This window comes from Cladophialophora immunda (assembly GCF_000835495.1).
Source record: "Cladophialophora immunda strain CBS 83496 unplaced genomic scaffold supercont1.5, whole genome shotgun sequence".
NCBI lineage: Eukaryota > Fungi > Ascomycota > Eurotiomycetes > Chaetothyriales > Herpotrichiellaceae > Cladophialophora > Cladophialophora immunda.
In genome coordinates, this window is record NW_015622545.1 from 862,604 (window position 1) to 883,239 (window position 20,636).

The 20,636-nt window shown below is 53.9% G+C and overlaps 1 protein-coding gene across 1 annotated transcript; it reads right to left on the reverse strand.

Moving 5' to 3' along the window:
• Positions 1–6,967: 6,967 nt before the first annotated feature.
• Positions 6,968–8,023, reverse strand: PV07_08643 (uncharacterized protein; the record flags this gene model as incomplete). The annotated part of the gene is made up of 2 exons (XM_016395837.1): positions 6,968–7,156; positions 7,913–8,023. 2 exons carry the CDS (start codon positions 8,021–8,023, stop codon positions 6,968–6,970), a joined length of 300 nt encoding a protein of 99 aa, XP_016245693.1.
• Between the last annotated feature and the right edge of the window lie 12,613 nt (positions 8,024–20,636).

Genomic DNA, 20,636 nt, shown 5'->3' on the forward strand with positions numbered 1-20,636 from the left:
TCCCTCGGCCTCCGGCATTCGCAGCAGCTGCTTCAAACAACAGTACAGCCTCCCCAGTGACCGGCCAGGTCAGCGGGGCAACAGCAAGGGCCGCGGCGTGGACGTGTGCAAAGTGCAAGTCCGATGCGCAGGCAAAGGATTCTACCTACTCCTTCATTCTACCAAAGCGAACCACTATCGATGGCCGCAGACACAACATCCAAAGAAGAGGACGGCACAACAAGCACACAGTTACCACGCCATGGTGCTACAGGCCCGCCGGAGATCTGATCATACCAATCCCTCTCGACGTTCAACAGGCAATGTCCAAGCAGCGTTGACGTTGGTATCAATCCAACCCTCACACCTCCATCTACCAGTCGCTGCCGAGCGTGTTAGCGAGGTGGCGTTCCGACTGGATGTACTGCACGCCTGCGGGGCTGCTACTTCGAGCCTGACACCCGAATCCTCTTCAAAGCCTCGATCCGACCTCCTTCCCACGATTTCCTGCTGAGCCCAAACACTCGAGTGTCAGGCCGACCGAGCCAAGAGAAGGAAAACAATACAAACGACATCCAGTACACAAGAGCATGCCCCAAGGACACCCGCAGCCTCGCGTTGCCATGAAAGAAACGAATGCTTTGCACACTCCCGTCGCTGCTGCTATGGTCGTCGATCTTTATCGGGAAGGAAAGCATGCGTGAGGCATATGGTCCCTATTTGCTGCTCAGGAGGCGCCTTTACCAACTTAACCCTGTGCTCTCTCCATCATCAACGTGGTCCATTGGTGATGCCACTGGCGGGGTTCGTAGGTTCACAGAGATCTCTACGACGGGACGTCACAGAACGCCGCCAGCATGAACTATCCCAGGCCGAACCGCAAGCAAGGGTCAGCTGCAAGACTCGATGACCGATGTTCGACGCTATTCACTCCCTAACCAACGTCTTGCAACACATCACGCACCCGTCGGATGCCTCAGGCACTACAAAGCGCGGGTCTCCATTCGCCAGGGGACGATCCCACCTCGAAAGTCGAGCCTTGAGGCCACCACTTCGCAGAGGCAGCGGGCCAGTCCTTATACCAGGACACAGCCCACCGTCCACAAGGTTCCCCGACTCGAGATGCAAGTTGAAGCCCGCAAGGATCTTCAGCCAGATGGCCAGGATGCTCGATATCCTTGGGATGCTATGTTTGCCAACGTCTCGACGGCACTATTGCTGCAGGCCCTCGCCGCATAGCCATCGATCATTTAAATGCTCCGGACAGCACCGATTTCTGCTTCCTGCTCTCGACCCGCGCCGGTGGTCTCGGGATCAACCTAAGAGACCTAGCAGGGTGGAAGAGATCTCTTCCTGGACACCGATGCTCCTTCCAGCCATAGCTTTCAGCCAGAATCACTTCAACAAGTACCCAAACGCATTATTTCCACGGCCCTTGCGCACGTCCGACCGGCCACTGTCTACAAGCTGAGTAAAAGATGTGCCTGGTGCCTGGCTCCTTTGACTCTGGCTACGGGGCTCGCCAGATCCGACAACTCTTGCAGCTGGAGTGCACCTCGCGCCGAACCTAAGCTTGAGCCCACTCACCCTGCGATCTTCAGCTCCCTTCAAGCGAAGAAACCGCGATTCGCTCAACATTGTCGAAAACCTCTCGAAGCAAGGTAGACGAAGTCAATCCTCTCTCGCGAGTGCGTTCTTCCTCAATGCAAGTCGACGCCCGCGAGATCCGCTATGGCCTCACCATCGCTGATATCAGGACGCTGCATGCAGAGCAACCCCCGTTGCCAGTTCCCGAATTCTATAACAATACTTCCAAATACATCAACGGCTTCAACAGCTGCAAACACGACGAGGACCATGACAAATGGTCCAGGGGTCTGGGACAATCTCAACTCCTAGGATATACCTCGGGCATACACCGCCTCGAATATGTGCCTCAACTCACTCGAGTGCACTCACCTGTCTTGAACTACAGGCTTACGGTTGAACGGTGAGAAGGACGATCTTCTTGCGGTTCAACACCATCATGATGGACTGTCGAGAGATGGGATGGACAATCCTCGGGCGTCAAACCCCTCACGTCCTTCAAATCATGCCCATCAGACGACGCCAGCTCCAAGTTCACGGCTCAGGCGGACGGCGGGGTTGTTTTGATGCTGCAACAAGGAAAAGGAATGCAGTTGACAGGAGGAGAACAAGAGAAAACATCTTCCAAAGGAAAGACACGGGAAAAAAGACAAAAAAACCAAAAAGAAAAACAGAAAAGGAAGCTAGCAACAACTTGCTGGCAAAGAAGATGAAGAGGATTCTCGCCCCCTCGACCGGAAACCTTCCGGATCTTCTCACACATCAGGCTGGTCATTTACCCAGGCGTTGCAAAGGGCAACCACGACAAAATACTGGACCACTGCAGCAGCCGCTTCGTGAACGAGAGCTGCTTCATGGTGATATTCAAAATTGTGACCACCCTGGCCGCCTGGATATGGCGGAGGCCCAGTCCGGGCACGTTTTTCCGTTTTGCTTTGCTTGGGTCCCGAAATCCAGGCAACATTGTGTGTTCTGTGTGGCCTCTTCACCCAAGAGCGCACACTGGCCTCGTCTTCGGTGATGTCAGTAGTTAAGCGGGAAGATGGTGCAACATCTATCTAATCCTCCGCGTCGGGGGGGGGGGGGGGGCACTCCTCCACCTTTGGAAGACACCGTATTCTTTCACCGTTGCACCTCTCCGAAGGCCGATGAGGCCGTCAGGGGCCAGTCTACGACCCCTACGGATCGTTCCCCCTCCATGGAGTTCGACAAGCCTCTCCCGGACAACACTCAGACGGCCCCGTCGTTCCGGTCTGGACGAATTATACAGAACCTCTGTAGCTCTGATTGCCAGTCTCCAAGTCGTCTCTTGGAGGATTGGATGGAGGATTTACGTTCTGGGAGACTTGACAGTCGTTCCAGAAATCGAACGGGACCGCCGCCGCGTCCGACCATCACCAACCACTTCCAAGCCATAGCGCCTGGTAGGAAGTTGAACGCGGACACAATACAGAAAACCGAAGGGGAAAAAAGGATAAAAACTTGAAGAAGAGAATAGAGACCCAGAAGAGTACGGGATGAGGAATTGGCGGAATACGGCACGGGGAAGAGATCGGATCTTTGGGAGGGAGGAGGTATCGAATACCTTCATCCCCCAGCTGTCGAGGTCGGGTCGGAGACGCTGATGTTATGCTTCCTTTATTTCCAGAAGGTCCCGCGGCAGTTTCGGAACAGAGTCCAGGACGGAACGGATCCCAGCCATGGAAGAGACCAAAAACATGGCTCGCAGCCGTTCCGCGTGCTCCCCCAACCAGTTACATTCCTACAGGACGAGCCGCTACAGGAGTTTCATCAGGTGCAAGAGCTACTGTAGGAGGTTCAAACAGTCTCGAGCCCATACTTCAGGTTCAAACAGTTCGTGGGTCTGATGAGCCTGAGCGCTTTGCGGCCCAGAAACCTCTGGGAGAATATAACTATAGTTCTGGGGAGAGGCCACGGTAGTTCACCATCGAATCAGAGCTGCGTTTTCCACTCGGTGTACATTTCCCCTGCCACTTTGCCCCGTGTGTGAACTCCGGTGTTGTGCACTCCGACACTATTTACCCCGTTCTTGTTTGCCCCGACATTGTGTGTGCCCCGGATGCGAACTCTGACTGTGTGAACTGAGGTTGTTTGAACTTGGCCCAAAGACAAGGACGGGTGTCAAACGGTCGCATGGACAAAGAAAAGCATGGGTTGGAGGGGATGCTGGATGAAAATGGCGTCATTGAGGGAGTGGTAGTGAGTGCAGTCAGTTGGAAATTCTGGAAGTTGTTCTCTGGCCTGCGCAGTGCTGGGTGCTGGATGCCAGGAAAAAGCTGAAGTTCCGGGAATGCCTGTGTGTCTGGGTGCCTGAGTGCTGGGTGCTGGGAGAAAGTTTCAAGTTCTGCGAGTGCCTGCGAGTGCCCAAAGTTGCCCTCTGGACTGACTGACTGACCTACCCTCTGCCCTCTGCCCTCTGGTCTGCGCTGGACTGCCTTCGCCCTTGGACACTTTGGTCTTTGGCAAAAGGTTCAACCAAGGCTTCAAACTCAATTGCACTCGGTATGTTGATTGCGTGCTTGCGTGCTTGTCGAAGTTGAATTCCACAGGCGTGAGCGCGGGCGTGGCCACTCCCCTTGAACTTTCACACTTGGGCCCGTTTACACCCACCCGCAGCGCATGTACACTGGCTTCAAACCCCTTGCGAATCTCCAAACCTCCAATCGTGCATACTTGCACCCTTGCTGTAAACCCACGGCTTTTCTTCAAGTGTCGATCCAAACCCGCTTTTCTTCACCTTTGGATCCCCAAACCGTTTTTCTTGCTCTTGGGGTTTTGTTTTGACCACTTTTGGTCTTTGGGGAAAAGTCCAAACCAACAAAGTTCAAACAAATCTGCTTTTTTAGCAAAGGGACATTCATTCGTGTGGCATTTATTGTCACCTTCCACAAGGTGGTGGAGATATGCGTGCGCCTTCGTTCAAGGCGTTCTTCCCAATCATCCGTCGTAGTCATTGAATCGCAATTGTAACGTCTTGTCTGTGAACGAGAGAGAGCTGCTCCCAACAACCCGGTATTGTATCGTCCTGCGCAACAGAGCAGCTTCTCAGCCCCGTTTGATTCATGTGTCGTGGCATCATCCCATGACTCAGTTGGATGTTGTTGACGGTAGATCTCAATAGCCCTGGTCTGGGTTCTTGTTCTTGTCAGAGCGGCAGTCGTCAACAAATCGCTTCCGTAGCCTTTTGATGTTCGTTTCATGGTTCTCCCATGAGCGAGTGACCAGGTCACCCCTTCGTTTGTGACGGTGATTGTTGCTTTCGGTAGTCGTTTTGAGGCTCCCTGCAGTTTCGAATCCCAAATGGCTTCGATCCCCCATTCTAGCTCCTCAGAGTCGCCACGTTTAACAAATTCCGCTTGCGATGGTGGCCGATATTGCCCAGGAAGGGGGTTTGTTGCAGCATGGTGGAGGAGAGAGATGTGTGTGTGGAAGACGTCGTGAATCCGCATCGTATCTGTCGAGTCGAGCCTGAGGAGCGCTTCTCATATTCCGCCTGAGACACCATCATTTTAGAAACGAAGCTTGTCATGAATCTTCTCCGTCTTGCCGGCGAATGAATGAATGAATGCGCCGCCGCCGCTTTTTGCAATTCGAGACGATCTTGGCTCGTGTGTGTGCGCGGCTCTGGTTTTCTGGTGAAACTCGACGTCCAGGATCAAACGGAGGCGTAAGATCGCCCGCTGCCTTCGAAGCCGCTGTCCCCGTCTGTCCTAAGCGAAGAACAACAATACGATGTCGAACCGGGTCGGTTTGAAGAGTGGTTCGGAGGATATGTCTTTGGGAGAAGGGAATGAAATGCTTCAAGTCTTGACGTTGTGGATTGGTGGGGTCCTCCTCCAGCTCAAAGACGACCGGCGCCTCCACGTCCTCTGTTGCAGGAAGAAACAATGCTCCAAAAGGGTCGGCAGCGCCAGGGCATTTTGTGAAAGTCAGGAAACCCGGAGTGCAAGCGCAGTCGAGAACAGCAGCACAATGGCGAAATTTGAAGAGGTGGTGAAGGACGGCATTCCAATCCACCTCGTTATGTCTTGTCTACCACCGCCATGGTTGACTGCTCTGCGTAGTTTCGAGCAGATCCAGCACTTCAAGAAACATCCCTTAGCCACGAAACTGTGAGATGTCGGAGTTGGGAGGTTCCATTTGCTGAGCTCAATGACTTGGGCGTGCCGCCAATGTCATATTTCCAGACGAGATCTCCCGAACGCGGACTTGAACTTGTTGAGCGCGGCGCCGAACGACTCGTCCTGGAACGAGGCGTCGTGCCGGGCCCGGCGAAGCAGGCTCAGCATTTCCAGTTGGCTGCCAATGCGGGTTGGAACTGTTGCTTTGACCTGAGGCATGTCTGGGGAAGAATCAGAATCCAAGTAACCCCTCCTCGAGAGGCGTTCCCATCATGAACGAGACTCTGAGCGAGTGCATTCCACCCCGAAGCACATAACGGCGAGCACTGATCTTGCAACCCGTTCGACAGGACAAACAACAAAAATGTCGTCCCCAGCTTCGTTCGTTGCAGGCCCGCGAACGCCGCCCTTGCTGGAGGAAACGCTGGAAGAACTCATGCATCGAGGAACTCGTCGAGCCCACCTGGATGATGCGCTAGCCATAGCTTATGCCTTTCGTCGAGAAGCACACGCACCAGTTGGACCACCATTGAAGATGTGGCCACCTGAATCGACCCTCCGATTGCTGGCCAGACATTGCCGAAAACGAGCCCGACGCCGGCGAGCGACACGAGATTGAATTGTCGGCGACAACTCTTGATGCGGAGTCTCAAAACCACCACCACCACCCCAGCTCGGAGATTTGGTGCAGTGGCAAGATTTTTCTCTCATTCCTCCATCATGGGCTTTGGCAGCAGTGCACGCAGCACTCGCAACCAGACTCCGTTCCTGAAACCCGAGACGCTCAACGCATGCATGCCTGGATGTGCGGCAATCAGATATCCATTGGACCGCAACTGTGTCGGAAACGCTTCGCCAATGAAGACAAAGAGCATCTCGGATCCCGTCCAGGCACGAGCCATAGAACCAGGCGTAGATGAAGGGGTGGGAAAAAGACCAGAGAAAATTTGCTTGCGCTCTCTCAAACCCGCGCTCAAACCTGTCCAGAAGGCTCCCAATGCTCTCGTGTCTGGTTGGCTGTCTGTCCGTCTGTGCCTCTGGCTGTCCGTGGCAACTCCAACTGCGTAAGAGAGGAATCTGACTCCGTCCCCCGTGCGCTGCGTTGCGGAAATCCCAATCTTTCGCGTTTTGGTACGGGGACGGGGATAGGGACGGTGGCTGTTGGTTTGTTTTGCTTTTTTCCTCGCGCCCATGGCGTCGAATGTGTCAACTGCGCAGGGCTGGGAGTCGGGTTGCCGCCCCAGCCAGCAGCACCAACGTCATTTGCGCCGTTTGTCTTCCTGGCATCCAGCCATGCCTGCCTCCCGCTTGACCCTGGGCATGATGTCCTCGGTGAGTTTGGCAATTTTAGCACTTGCTTCCTCGTTGGTCAGGTCCGTGTTCTCATCGATCTTGACCACATCAGGGTTCAAAAAGTCGAATAAGGCAGAAGGCTTCCCAAGGTTGTTCTGAACACGAGGACCGGTGATCAGTAGTCGAGCTGGGCGCTGCGGACTCGCCAGTGTCGGCAACTGATGCAATCACAAGTCTGGAGCAGAGTCCACGTCTCTGAATCAGGGACGCCTTTACCAGGCAGATCTAGCAGCACTTTGGCGCCACCCCAAGCTGACTCAACTCATTCGCACACCAGTGTCTCATTCAAGTCTGCTCCAGCCAAACACGGTTGCCGCCTGCATCTTTCCTGGTAGATCAAGGCACCTCCAGTCTCGGCTCGGCAGTTTCCCAGCCCAGAAGGCACAGAACTAGAAGCCGGGGTGCCGCCACAGCCAGCACCTGTTGAACGTTATTCGCATTGAACGACATTTGCACCGGTTGCTGCTGAAAACCTGGCGTACGTGGGTAAAAAACGGCACCAGTACTATGATCGAGATATGGATTCGGAGGGTGGCTGGGTTGAAATGTCTTCCTCTGGCCTCCTGCGTGAGCTTTGCTAACTTCTTTTTCTTCTTTTCAACCTTTGCCACCATCTCCCGAGTGTTGAAGCCTAGCTCTTTCAGACTGGCCCAAGGAGAGGTCTCCTCGAACAAAGTCTAGCAAAGGTACGAGGGACAGAAATATCGCTTTCGCTTGTCTGGGAATGTCTGTCAGTACCGAACGAAAAGATTTCTGTTCTGAGAACTCACCAGTGAAGACTCTTCTTCCGCTTAGCCCCGAGGATAGCGCGCGCACCGCAGTCTCTGCAGTTTCCCAGCCGGAAGGCGTACAACGAGGAGCTGGGTTGCGTCCCAGCCAGCACCAGCGTCAATTGCACCGTTTGCTGTCCCGGCATCCGCCCATGCCTCTTGCTTGACCCTGGGGGCAGCGTGCACGGCCATCCTCTTTCTCATAGCTGTTACGGATGGTGGGAATCAGGCGCACAAGGCTTGTAGGCTGTAGCCATTCTGCCATTCCATGCTCAGTCTCGACGGACACCTGCGTATCACCCTGTTGTTATCGCCAACAGTCTCAACATCGACCGGGATCTTCTGTGAACAGGTCAAATGAGCGGTGACGGGAGGTGGCTTGACTTCGGGTTTGAGGTGGTCCATGTGTGAGAAGAGGTTAAATGAGAGGTGACGAGAGGTGGCGAAGCTTGAAGACCTTGAGGCTTGACTTCGGGTTTGAGGTGGTCCAAGTTTGGCTTTGGCGGAGTCTGTAGAGGTCTGAGAAGAGGTTAAATGGTGGTAACGAGAGGATGTAGCTTGAGGACCTTGGAGCTCCTTCGGGTTTGAGCTCTGGGGTAAAGTGGACAAAGTTCCTTGACCGTCGCTGGGAGCGGTAGAAGCAGTGTTGAAAGTGGAGGCCGTCACAGGTCTGCTCCCATCTGGCTCAAGCTGAAGGAGGACAAGATCCTCGGACGGTCGTGTAAGTGTGGCAGTGAAGCGATGAATCTGTCGCCGTCGTGGAAGGAGGGGGTGTGGACGAGAGCAGCAAGGACGTCTCGTGAAAGTTATGGCCAGTGCACGGGGCGTTGCAAAGAACCAGAATTCTACAATTTGATTGCCTGGAACTATATTAATCCAGTCCGAACTTTCCTATTATGGTATGGTATAGTCTGTCAATTCTTAACGTTTATATTGCAAAAGTGTCGAGGCCTCAGCCTCGAACAAGACTACCACTCCCCTCTCGTGGTCTGGTTCGCTCCACCGCCGCCAGAATCCAGCACACCTCGCCCTTGCCAGTGGACAGCACTTGAACCAGCAGTGGGCATCCGACGGCCGCTGGATTGCCTGAGATATGCATTACGCCCTTCCCCATCCGATCCCCTGTTCCACCCTACTTGTCGCAAACCAAACGGTCCGGTAACCATCAGGTCTGAGGCCCACGGTTTCACGTTGTCCATAGCTGACATAGTATTCGTTTTCTTGACGTCGTACGTCATCAAACACGGGCCGATTCGCTCCATTCACGGTGATTCATCGAGCCCGTATAATTAGCACCGTACTGAGGGTATTGTTGATCGTATGCGCTCGGGTAGCCGTAACCGGGATATCCATGACGACCGCCTACACGCCAACGGCGTCGTCGCCTCTGTCACCGTCATGCATCGCATGCCACATCCCTTCCTGACCGTGCTGGAGGCCGGCTGCACGCCATCACGAATATCTGCGACGAGCTGTGCCAGGTCTTTGCGATTTCCATGAACCAATCTTGGGATGGGATTGTTCCCTCGGTCGGTTGGTCCGGTGCATTTGCCGTTCTATTGACTGCCTCTCAGCGAATCTGCGCCTGCGCCCGCGTATCTGCGGAAGGATTGCATGTGTCGCTGGACGAGCGGTTCTCCATATTTGCGAATGATGGTGGAGGCGTGGTGATGCTGGAGCTTGGGTGGCAGTTTGTTGCCCTCGCCTTGGTATTGTGTATCGTTTGTCCACTTTTCGTTTCTGTCCTTAGAACAGCAATTCTTCTTTACAAAATCGCCGTCTTCACTGAATACGATCGCCAAATCCAATTTTGCTGCACAAAGTGATGTGGATGCTCGAGGTGAAGCTCCCTCTATGAACGACGGATGATTATAGTGTGGTGTGGTGGAATCGTCGGCGCGAGACGAGACGAGTGAGACGAGACGTCAAGGTCGTACATAACCTGATTTCGATTCGATTGCCCGGCTGCTTCAGTGTCCTTCAGGTCCTTCATGGTGTCATAGCATCTTCAGGCTCTTGATGTTGTCATGGAACGAACTGCTTGCAGTGGTAGCGGTACGCTGGTAGTTGACGCCAACGCACTATCTGGATGGATGAGCATCTTTTCCACTATAGTAGATCGAGTGCCGACACGCGCCAACATAATGTTGGTTGGCCTTGAGGGCATACCATTGTGTGAGGTGAAAACGAGGAAGTAGCATGAAAAATGACGAGTCGCGGATTGGTTGATCTTTCAGAAGATACGGAGGGTCGGCGTCGGCGTCGGCAAAGCAGTGCAGCTGGCGAAGAAGCTCTTTGCATTGCAGATGGTGAATGTCCTGCAGGATAGTATACCTCTTTCCCTTGCCTTCCAGTAGTTGGGTCCAAGTTGATGCAAGACTGTTGTTGCAAGACATAGACATCACAGCGGTGTGCACTGCAAAACCAAAAATCAGTGCCCTGCTGCCTGCGCTGCACTGGGGTTTCACTTGATCATGTCACCACTCTCCTCCTCCTTACGCTCTTCCCAAATAATCCTTTCCAGAAGTTGCAACTTCGTCTAAGACGAAATCTAACAAATACTTCAATGAATCGTGAGAAGAAACCCGAGTTCGAAATTGACGAGCTTGATCTGGATGACGGCTTCTATGATTATAACACCATTCCTCGACCCGAGAGCCACGAACGCGATCCTACGATCCTATCCACAGCCATCCAGTGCGACCTGCATCTCTCTCGATAATCCTTTTCATTCTCCTCCTCCTCCTGCTATCATTTATCCAAACCGCCTAGCCGTTCCCACCGCTACATTGACATCTCCCGTGAATGCTCAGGCGCCGGCCTAGAAACAGCATCGATGGGAACAAAGACAACGCCCCCAGCGCCCGAGATGGTGCAAGTAACGCTCAACAGGTGCTGGTTGGGACGACAACCCAACTCCCAGTTCTACGCAGGCCTTCTGGTTGGGAAACTTCTGATACTGGCCTGTGGGCTGCCCTCAGTATCAGGTAGGAAAGCAAAGGGTGCAAATGGCGTTGGTACTACTGCCTTTACCTGCCAGAAAGATACAGGCGGCGGCCATGTTCGGCTTGGACAATGGATTGAGGATTTGCGGATGTGTGGAAAGGAAAGGTGGATCTGGAGAATGGGACCATCTGGTTTGCGAATGAGCTGATATGGATATTTCTGGCTGGTGGTGTCCTTGTACACCGTGAACAAAATGCTGCACCTCAGGCCGATGCTTTCTTCTGCAAGGCAACCCTGCGAGTGCTTGGCTAAGGTGTGTGTCCCGTCCCTACATCTGTGGCCAAACCAAAACGTACGACTGTCCAAACAAGGAGATTCGAGCCTATCGGTGGTGACGAGAACCATATGGCGAAGGATTACCCATCCCATCGTACATCCAGTCGAGACTGTCCAAATAAGAGCCTAAGGAGCACTTAGCCCAGGTGTGTGTCCTATCCCTGCATCTGTGGCCAACCCAAGACTGACATGATGCCGTAGGACTGTCCAATCAAGGAGCTTCGAGCCTGACGAAGACCTCCTCAGCCTCAGCCTTGAAAGACGACTTACAACATCTACACTGCAACGAAGAAGGTCGTCTGCAACGAGGTAACGTCTGTAACAAGGCAACATCTGCAACAAGAAAGACCATCTGGCCCGAGATTACCCTCACCCTCAGTCTCGAAAGAGAACTTACAATACCTACAACGAGGAAGGTCATCTACGAAGAGGGAGACCATCTGCAATAAGGTAGCATCTGCAAGAGGAAGGCCATCTAGCTCGAGATTGTCCTTATCCTCAAGATTGTCCTCAGTCTCGAAAGATAAACTTACAACATCTATAATGAGGAAGGTAATCTGGCTCGAAAGATGACTGGCAATATCTACGATGAAGGCCATCTAGCTCGAGATCATCTACAGCCTCGAAAGATGACTTACAACACCTACCTCAGCCTCGAAAGGTCACTTACAACATCTGCACAGTAACGAGGAAGGCCATCTGCACAGCAATGAGGAAGGCCATCTCCAACGTAATTGTCCTCGGCCTCGACTGTAACAAGGAAGGCCATCTGGCCCGAGATTACCCTTAAGCCTCGACTGCAATAAGGCAACATCTGCAACAAGGAAGATCATCTGGCACGTGTAAGTCTCCATTCTCTCTCAGGACCATAGCTGTCCGTTCTGCTGATATACCTCACAGCTACAAACAATGCCCACCACCCCACGCCTACCGGCCGTCCATCCTACATTAAATCGGCCGATTATCCCACGAACCACGGCAGAGATTGTTCAGATAGACAGAACGGACTGTGAAAGAGATGGATATTTAACCCTGGAGCATACACAACGGACTGTGAAAGAGATGGATACTTGATGGATACTTGACCCTGAGATGCACGATGCACGATACGTGAGCAAGACAGACGGCGTTCCAAAGCTACAGAATTCAACTCCAACGGGCACAATAAGGCAGTGAGGGTGTCATGTCAAGTCAAGTCAAGTTAAGGCAGTGGTCCAAGTCCAAAGTCGCTAAAGTCCAAAGTTGGGCAGGTCAAACACACTCGAGGGCAGTCCCGCGCCGTCCAGCGCAGTCGGTGCAGGCCAGGCACTCGCAGAACTTGAACTTTGGAGAACTCGCCGGCGCTCTGGCACTCTGGCTCTCTGGCTCTCCTGGGGATTTCAACTTTGGGCAAGTGACGCACCTCGTCGACGCTCGCAGGGCAAAGGGCAAAGGCAAAGGGCACTTCTGGGGGACGATTGGAGATTTGGAGATTCGCAAGGGGTTTGCAGCATGCGCCGCGGGGTGGGTGCACATGCGCCCAAGGGAGAAAATTTCTAGTCGAGTGGCCACGCCGACGCCCACACCCACGCCCACACCCACGCTCACACCCAAGTCTAGGGAGTTGATTTCCGACAACCATGCCATCAGCCATCAGCCATCAGCCATCACATCGGCTGCAAGACATGCAAGATGCACGATGCACGAGCATAGACGAGATGCAGATCCACGAGACACTTGATCAAGTCAAGTCAAGTCATGTCATGTCATGTCATGTCAGTGAGCGCAGGCCAGCGCAGTCGGTGCAGGGCAAAGGCAGATTTAGAGGGCACCCCCAGGATTTCGACTTTGGGCACTCGCAGGCCAGAGGGACACAGAGTTTGAACTTTTTTCCAGGCACTAAGAACTCAGCAGGGCACTCCTGCACTTGGACTTTGTTCTCGACAGACCCACCCACTCACCTACTCACTCGCTGTTCAGTGCAGTCGGTGCAACATAGTCACAGCGCAGTATGCAGCAGTGTACCGCAGTCAGTACAGCGCGTAGTGTAGTGTTTTGTTTTCTTCTGTTTTGTCCAACATGCCCTGGCTCTGCAACTTTGCGCATGTCATCGGTTTGCGACACAAGCTGTTTGAACCGCGAGCGGTTCTAGACATGACTTTGGACGACTGGTGGGTGCCTTGATAGAGACGAGCGATTGGAAGGAGAGACGGCGTGTCGACGAAAGAGGCTTCCGGGTTGAAATTGAAACCAAGCTACTGGAAGTATATCGACTCATTTAGCATGTTAAGGAGCGAGTTTTCCCACAGGAAGAACTGCGCAGTCAATGGTCGACTTGATTTTGGGATTTCTCTTTTTGAAGGTGACTTGCCCTGTCTCAACCGCAACCTGTGGGTCCTCCATCGTGAGTATGTGGTGCGAGAGCCAGAGGTGAGTGTTAGAAACGTAAACCGCTATCAACTGAGGATTTAAAGCCCCAAACCTTTGAAATGGCCATTCGAGAACACTGGAAGTCTGGGGCTTGACCACTCTGGATCTAAAGGCGTGTGACTGGTGCACATACCGCGCATATATTGAGTTGCAGAAGGGACAAATCGACGTCAGCCACTGCTTGCTCCAGTGAGCGGCATATTCCTCGCGGTAGGTGTCTCTCTCGACGCACAGCTTCCAGTATTCGAGGCGGCGGTCAGTAGGGTTGGAAAGGTAGATTAGGAAGGCCACTGTGGGGAGGAAGTGGTGGTTGAGGTTGCTCAGGTGGTGGCAGAGCCTAACTGCAGAGCCAGAGTCTGTCCGGCTCATCGGCTCAAGCGGCAACTCTGAGGTAAATCGTGAAATCTCAAGTGTTCGACGTCGATTCGGCCGCCTCCTGCCGCTCGCCTTTATAAGTCATCGACGGATGGTGGTGGTGTCGACGGGAGTGGCGCGCCTTTCTGTCCCCTACGCGGTCAAGAATGCCGAGTAACTCCTCGACGGCACCCAATTCAAGTGCCTTTTGTCCAGTTTCGATACAATTGGCTAGAATAAGCTCCTTTTCTTGCCGTGTTGTACGAAGGAGGATGCGTGACATGGCCTGCTGCGGCTCTGAACCTATAAGAAAGGGATCTGGCTCCCAGGATCTGGCTCCCATCCCCCATCGGCTGCGTTACGGAAATCCCAGTCGCTAGCGTTTTGGTACGGGGACGGGGACGGGGACGGGGACGGTAGCTGTTAGTTTGTTGTTTGGCTTCTTTCTTTCTTCGTGCCCACAACGTCGAATGTGTCTGCTGCCTGCTGCCTCCTGTGCCCGACGCCGTGAATGGCAAGCAGACCCCGGGGGTCTCAAGCTGTTTGGTCATCTGCACGATCAGGTTTCGTGTGCAGGAGTAGCATAGACGAGTTGGCGAGTCTGATCAATACTGCCATGCGGGTCCAAGTCCCCGTTCACCTCGTAACGCCTTGCCATTGTAAAGTACCTCAATCTTTCCTATATCATTCAACGAAGGACTCCGTCGGTACTTGGTGAGATATGAGGAGGAACCGCTGGAACGAGGGAGTCGGAGGGAGGTTTGGTCGATCAGGAGACTCCGGGGAAAGTGAATGTCCTTTGATATACGAGCGACACCTATTCGGAGTGGGCCTAGACTATTTGAAGCTCGAGTGAGCATAGTAGGTTGGCGGGATTATGCTCGGGAGCGTGAACGATATTAAGTAGGCGTACTGCTCGTCGGATAACAGGTTGAAATATGTACGTAGCCAAGTAGAGAGACTGCGTGTGTACGGAGTCCCGTCGAAGTCCTTGTTGTTGGACATGAGCGGAGAGGCGATCGGTATCGCGGAGACCAACATCGTCCTGACGAGGAAGTTGTCGATGCCGACGTGCACCCAGGCGTTGACCAACGAACGAGTGCGACATCAGATCCGTGTGCAGGAAAACAATGGCGCCACGAAATCAACATCGGCATCGTGAATACCGAAGAATGAAGCTGGCTCAACTGGAGCCAAAGACGTACCGTTTGGAGTAAGGAACGAGAACTTATCGATATAGCCTCGGTCTCAATCAGTGACATGAGTTTAGTGCTGTCGAGGCCGGACGTCCCGGTCTCCCGGATAGGGGAGCGACCTTGATCGAAGACATCTTCTCGGCCATGTCGAGTTGGTCCTGGAAAAAAGCGCTGTTTGTTAATGATAACGACGGCAGCTCCTTCTCTGGTTTCATTGCACCACTTTTCAGTGAAACTGGATGGCGGCATCACCGAAAGCGCCAAATATCCCGCAATCCAGACTTAAAGCCCCTCAGTGGATGTGAAGGAACGTGCACGGGAACGGGATGATGGTCGACCCGCCCTTGGTAATGTGGATGGGCAGTTTCCACTTATGCGGCTGGCTTATGAACGGCACCGGTGATATGAAAGAGGTGGGACTTTTTGTTTGAATGTAGTTTGATGGCCCGGGGCAAAACCAAACCAAGTCCGAATCGATCGATCCGGATCCTTCAAGTTTCGCCAACAGCTTCGGGGCTTCCTTGGCCGTTGTTGTTGAGCGGACCACGAGGACGGGTATTGTTGCTTCCAGCGCCGGTGAAACGATCGTCATGATTAGCATGAGCGGCACCGACGGTAAAGTCGTTGTTGAAGTGATGCTGTACGTGGGTAGGTGTCCCAACGCTCGTCTGACCTATGTAAGCATTTTAACCAAGCTTCATCATATCATGCATGAGTCGCTTTTCCAAGATGGAGAACTGTCCACACTTCAAGTCGAGACCAGTCTCGGTAAGCATGAACAAGACATGGCCGTCCTAGTCACGGATGACTTCGAGGTATGGCTCGATGCCCATGAGTTTGCGATTCTGAGACTCCATGATTCCCATGCCGACGTTCAAAATTTCAAACCATACGCCGATATGTTATCAAAAAGGCGTCGATGGCGCGGGGCCGCCCGGGGTCAAACGCCATGTGAATCTGCCTGTAGCGTGATATGTAGAGTTCTCTCAGTGCTGGGAACAAGGTGGGTTGCAACTGCAACAGCTGTATGATTTTATCAACAATGTTACAGTGGCGCTCAAGACGAGATTCGTTTACCGTTGGCGACACTGAGACTTTCCGGGCTAGCCTTGTGAATGATAGATCTGTCGGCATGGGAGACTGGTGGTTGATGCCCTTGGCCAACTCGGGTACAACTCATGCATTCGCCTTTCTTCAGGGGTAGACACCTCTTGACTACCAGGTCCGTGCCGGGGAACTGCAACAGACCGAATGTTCCGTCGTCGGAAGTGGCGGACTCGACGCCTGCCGCTGCGCGGGACCAGGCTCAGCCTCGTGGCATTGGGACGACTTGTCTGCGAGGAAAGAAACTGTCGCAGCCGAGCAGCTCCTTGCGATCACTGCTACCTCCTTGCTGGCTCACATTTGCTTTTGGCTTCTTGTGCGGCCCGCCGGTCCCGTGTTGGGTGAACGCTGGGTTGCTGTGATGTCCCCTGTGGAATCTAACCATCATTCGTGGGTCATCATCTTTGACTGGCCTCTGCCCATTTTAGGGACAGAGAGTCTTCATCTAGGGCCGGGGTAGCCGACTGGCTATTGCTGTCGAAATTGGGGGATTGACCGTCAGCGGGACCAGTAGCCGCGGAGAGTTCGCTATAACTGCCTTCGGAATGGGAGACCTGTCCAACTGACTACGGGCCCGGGTCTTCCTTCGCTTGTTTGCATCTCTCCTTTTGGCTGTCCTTTCCGATCCTTGAGATATCTCGTAGTGCGGCCGAGCTCTGATCCATGCTGCCTCCAAGCAGGTTGACACCGGAGGAATGGCCAGATTCGTGCTTCTGTTTCCTCCTCCCTCCACTGCTCGAACCCGCAGTTGACGCTGGAGGAATGGGCAGCCCAAGAGACCGCCGGCGGTAAGCTTGTTCTCGTTCCGTTGCCCGTCCAGTTCATGTTTGACAACTGGGGTGGCTGCTCCTTGCCCAGTGTATAGCTCGAAGGGACATCAATGGGAACAGCCTTTTTCTGTCACCCGTCTGGTTCATGTTTGATCGGGGGGCCGAAGGACGTCGATGGGAACAGTCTCCCTCTGTTGCTCGTCTGGTTTCTTCGCTGTCGTGGTGGGCAGCTGCGGTCATATCGATGGAAGCAGTCTCCTCCTGTTGCCCGTCTTGTTTATGTTTGATCTCCGGGTGGCTGCTCTTTGCCCAGTACACGCCTGGCCGAGAGTCGAGACCGTACTCAGTACGCGGTGATCTCTTTGCGATTGACATCGACAGACGGCGCGTCGGTAACTTTCGATGGCCACGTGTGCCTACCTTCCCCGTCATCTTCCCTCGATTGTCCTCTTCATCATCTTCCCTCGTTCATCCTCATCCACGCCAAATCCTGAGATCATAGCGATCTCTGGCGAGGCGGCAGACACCAAGCTCGGCGGCGAGCAGAGCCGCGTCGAAGACACCCAGGCCGCTCAAGGTTCGTGCTAGGAGCACCCGGTGTTGGCGAAGGCGGTCGGCGCGGCGCCCCTTCACCGTCCTGGATTACACCTGCGCTTCTGGCGGGTCTGGAGTTGGAGAGTAACAGAGCAAGTCCGCAAGTGTGCATGCACCACGGGTGGGTGTAAACGGCCAAGTTTTCCCCCTGACGAAAGTTAAGTGGCCAGGGAATTCCGACAACGCCTCAAGTTGGCTGCAAGACATGCGGCGGGGGAGCGAGCGAGCGAACATGGTGAACAGGACAAGATAAAATAAGGTACAGCACAGCATAGTCAGTCAGGGAGTAGATGAGTGGGTGTGGTCTGCGTCGAGAACAAAGTCAAGCCCAGGAGTGCCCTTCTTGCCTGCGAGTGCTGAGACTGAGTGCAATAGTGGGTCTGCGTCGAGAATAAAGCAAAATTCAGCGACTGCGCTGTGACTGCGCTGCACTGACTTTGCTGAGTGTCTGCCGGGTGCCTGACTTGCCTGTCTGCACTACAACTCCCTGCACTGACTGGTGACTGCGCTGCTGGGCTGTGCGCAACGTTTGGGCTGAGCAGGGTAGAGCAGGGCAGAGCCTCTGCCTACCAGTTCCCTCTTTCAGGACGCAACCGGGGCGCGCGCCGCAGGCAGCTTCTCCAGCCGAGCAACGACTTTCCTCCGACCGCGTTCCTGTAGAGAGTCTTGGAAGCGAAGCCACCGCTATCGCTCCCCGAGTCGATTCGAGGACAGCTGCTGCAGCGATTCGGAGACCAACATTGACACAGACAGCATCATTCCGACCGACGTCAGCTGTGGTCGCTGTGCCCAGTAGACACCAAAGACGACCAAAACGGGCGCCCTGACGAAAAGCCGCTGCCAACAATCGTTCACCTGCATCGGAGCTTGAGCCTCGCTTGCTGAGGCCGTGCTAGAATCTGGTAGAGCCAATCCTCCTACTCTTTACTTAGACGTGAGTCTGCCTTTCGGTAGAGGGAATGCTCGCCTGCTGTTCGTGCGTGGGTTTCAAAGCCAGATGGGAAAAAGACCCAACTGTCCGTCGTGTCGACAGTGGTTGGAGAAGGTGGCCGAGAGACGACTTGAAATGCCACAATAGTGAATCGATATAGTTGTGTTTCTGATGGCGGCTGTGAATGCAGCGTTCGATCTTGAAAGCTCGTCCTCAGCCGTATCGACGTCCGCAGCTGCACAATTCCTCCAGCGCGTCTCATCTAAGAACAACCAATGTTGGCGGTGTGCCAGGGGGCTGTAGCAAGAATATGAGACACTTTTGCCGGCTCCCTGATGGTATCTGCAGCTGCGAGGCTATCTTGTCTCTCCTTAAATTCGCCCTTGCGGTCTTTGCTTCTGCTTGAGAGGTGCGTGAGGCTTGCCGAATGATCTGGTTGTACGATGGCTGTGGGCGGTGGCCCCGGTGGGTGGCTGTTGTCCCGCCGTTGATCGTTGTCGCCGCTGTCGATCTTACTGATCCGTGTGGTTGTCATCATTGAACAGCGGCGAAAACCGGTCAAGATTGGAGACCAGGAGGTAGGTGCACGTGGGCATGTATCAGAAGGAGGATTTCCTCTCGCTCACCACCGTCAGGCTTGTTGGGATCGTGGTGGTACCCGCGGTGGCGAGATCGGTGTGCCCCATCGCGAAAAAGCGTACCGTGTTCGCGAGGACGCTGGCTGAGTGAGCGGGTGGGCCTGCGTCGAGAGCAAAGTCCAAGTCGAGCAGTGCCCTCTGAGACTGCGCTGGACTGACTGCACTGCACCGTCTGCGGTGCATTGACTGACTGCGGTGCACTGACTGCGCTAGACTGACTGCACTACGGTGCTGTGTGGAACCTTTGGGCAGACCAGGGCAGACCAGAGTGAGCCGGCAGAGGGTACCAATGCTGCCAGCTTCGGCCAAAGGACTCCAAGAGACAAGACGTTGGAGGCTGCCAACCAGGCCAGGACCACAGTCAAGACCTCGCCAGGACCGCATTCATAACAACAGTGCCGAAATGCGGGCTGCAAGAGAGCAAGAGAACCAGTTTGCAGGTTTTTCCGGTTTGAGGGTTGGACATAGCGGGTGGGTGAGTGCAAACGACCCAAGTTCCAGGTGGCTGGGCTGCGGAATTCCGACAACCGCGCAATCAAATTGGCTGCAAGACATGCTGGCGGCGGGCAAGTAGTATAGCAGGCTGCATGATCTCGCTTGAACAAGATCTGGTCTATCTGTCACTGTTTCACACAAAGGTGAGCGAGTGAGTGAGCGAACATGGTGAAATAGGACAAGATCAAACAAAATAAAACAAAACACAGTGCTACACCGTACTAGACTGCGCTGCGTTGCACTGACTGCGCTACGGTGCTATGCGGAATATTTGGGCTGACCAGGCTGGCCAGGCAGAGCAGAAGAGGGTGCCAACACTACCAGCTTCGGCTAAAAGGACCCCAAGAGACAAGATGTTGGGATCTAGCAGGACAAGGTCAAGAAAAACACTACACTATACTGCACTGCACTGCACTGAACAGTGAGCGAGTATGACGATGGGAACATGGACGTGGAGATGGGGGAGTGATGGTGGTGGTGGTAGTAACGCTACTGCCGTTGTTGCCGTCGGCGCCGATATTGCTACCGCTGGTGTTGATGCTGCTGGTGTTGTTACACATTCGCATAGATTCGCGGGTATGATGCGCAAAGAGACGCAAGCTGTAAAATCTGCGATATACAAGATGAATGAAACAGATACGTCAGCTGTAAGGTACGTGAGCGACAAGATACCCGAGCTGCAAGATATACGAGCTGTAGCTTCGCGAGACGTAAGTAAGAATCCCATCCGAGACCGGTGCAGAAAGTTCACCTCTGTGCTGCGAAGGTGTGTCACGTCTTTCAGATCTTACAGAAGAGGGTGGGTATGCTGTGAATCTGTTCCATGCTGATGTATTTGTCCATTCTAGAAGACCCATGCAGCGACTGTTCAGCCGCCTCTTTCCTCGGTCAATGCGATACGATACTCCAAGGTGTCGACCGTCGACACAGTCTAGCTCGGCGAAATCGTAGCTCGACCGCATCGCGAAGTCTGCATCGTCTGCTTCCAAGAACGTGAACTCCAAAAGGCCCCGCGGCCATTTTCCGTCGGTA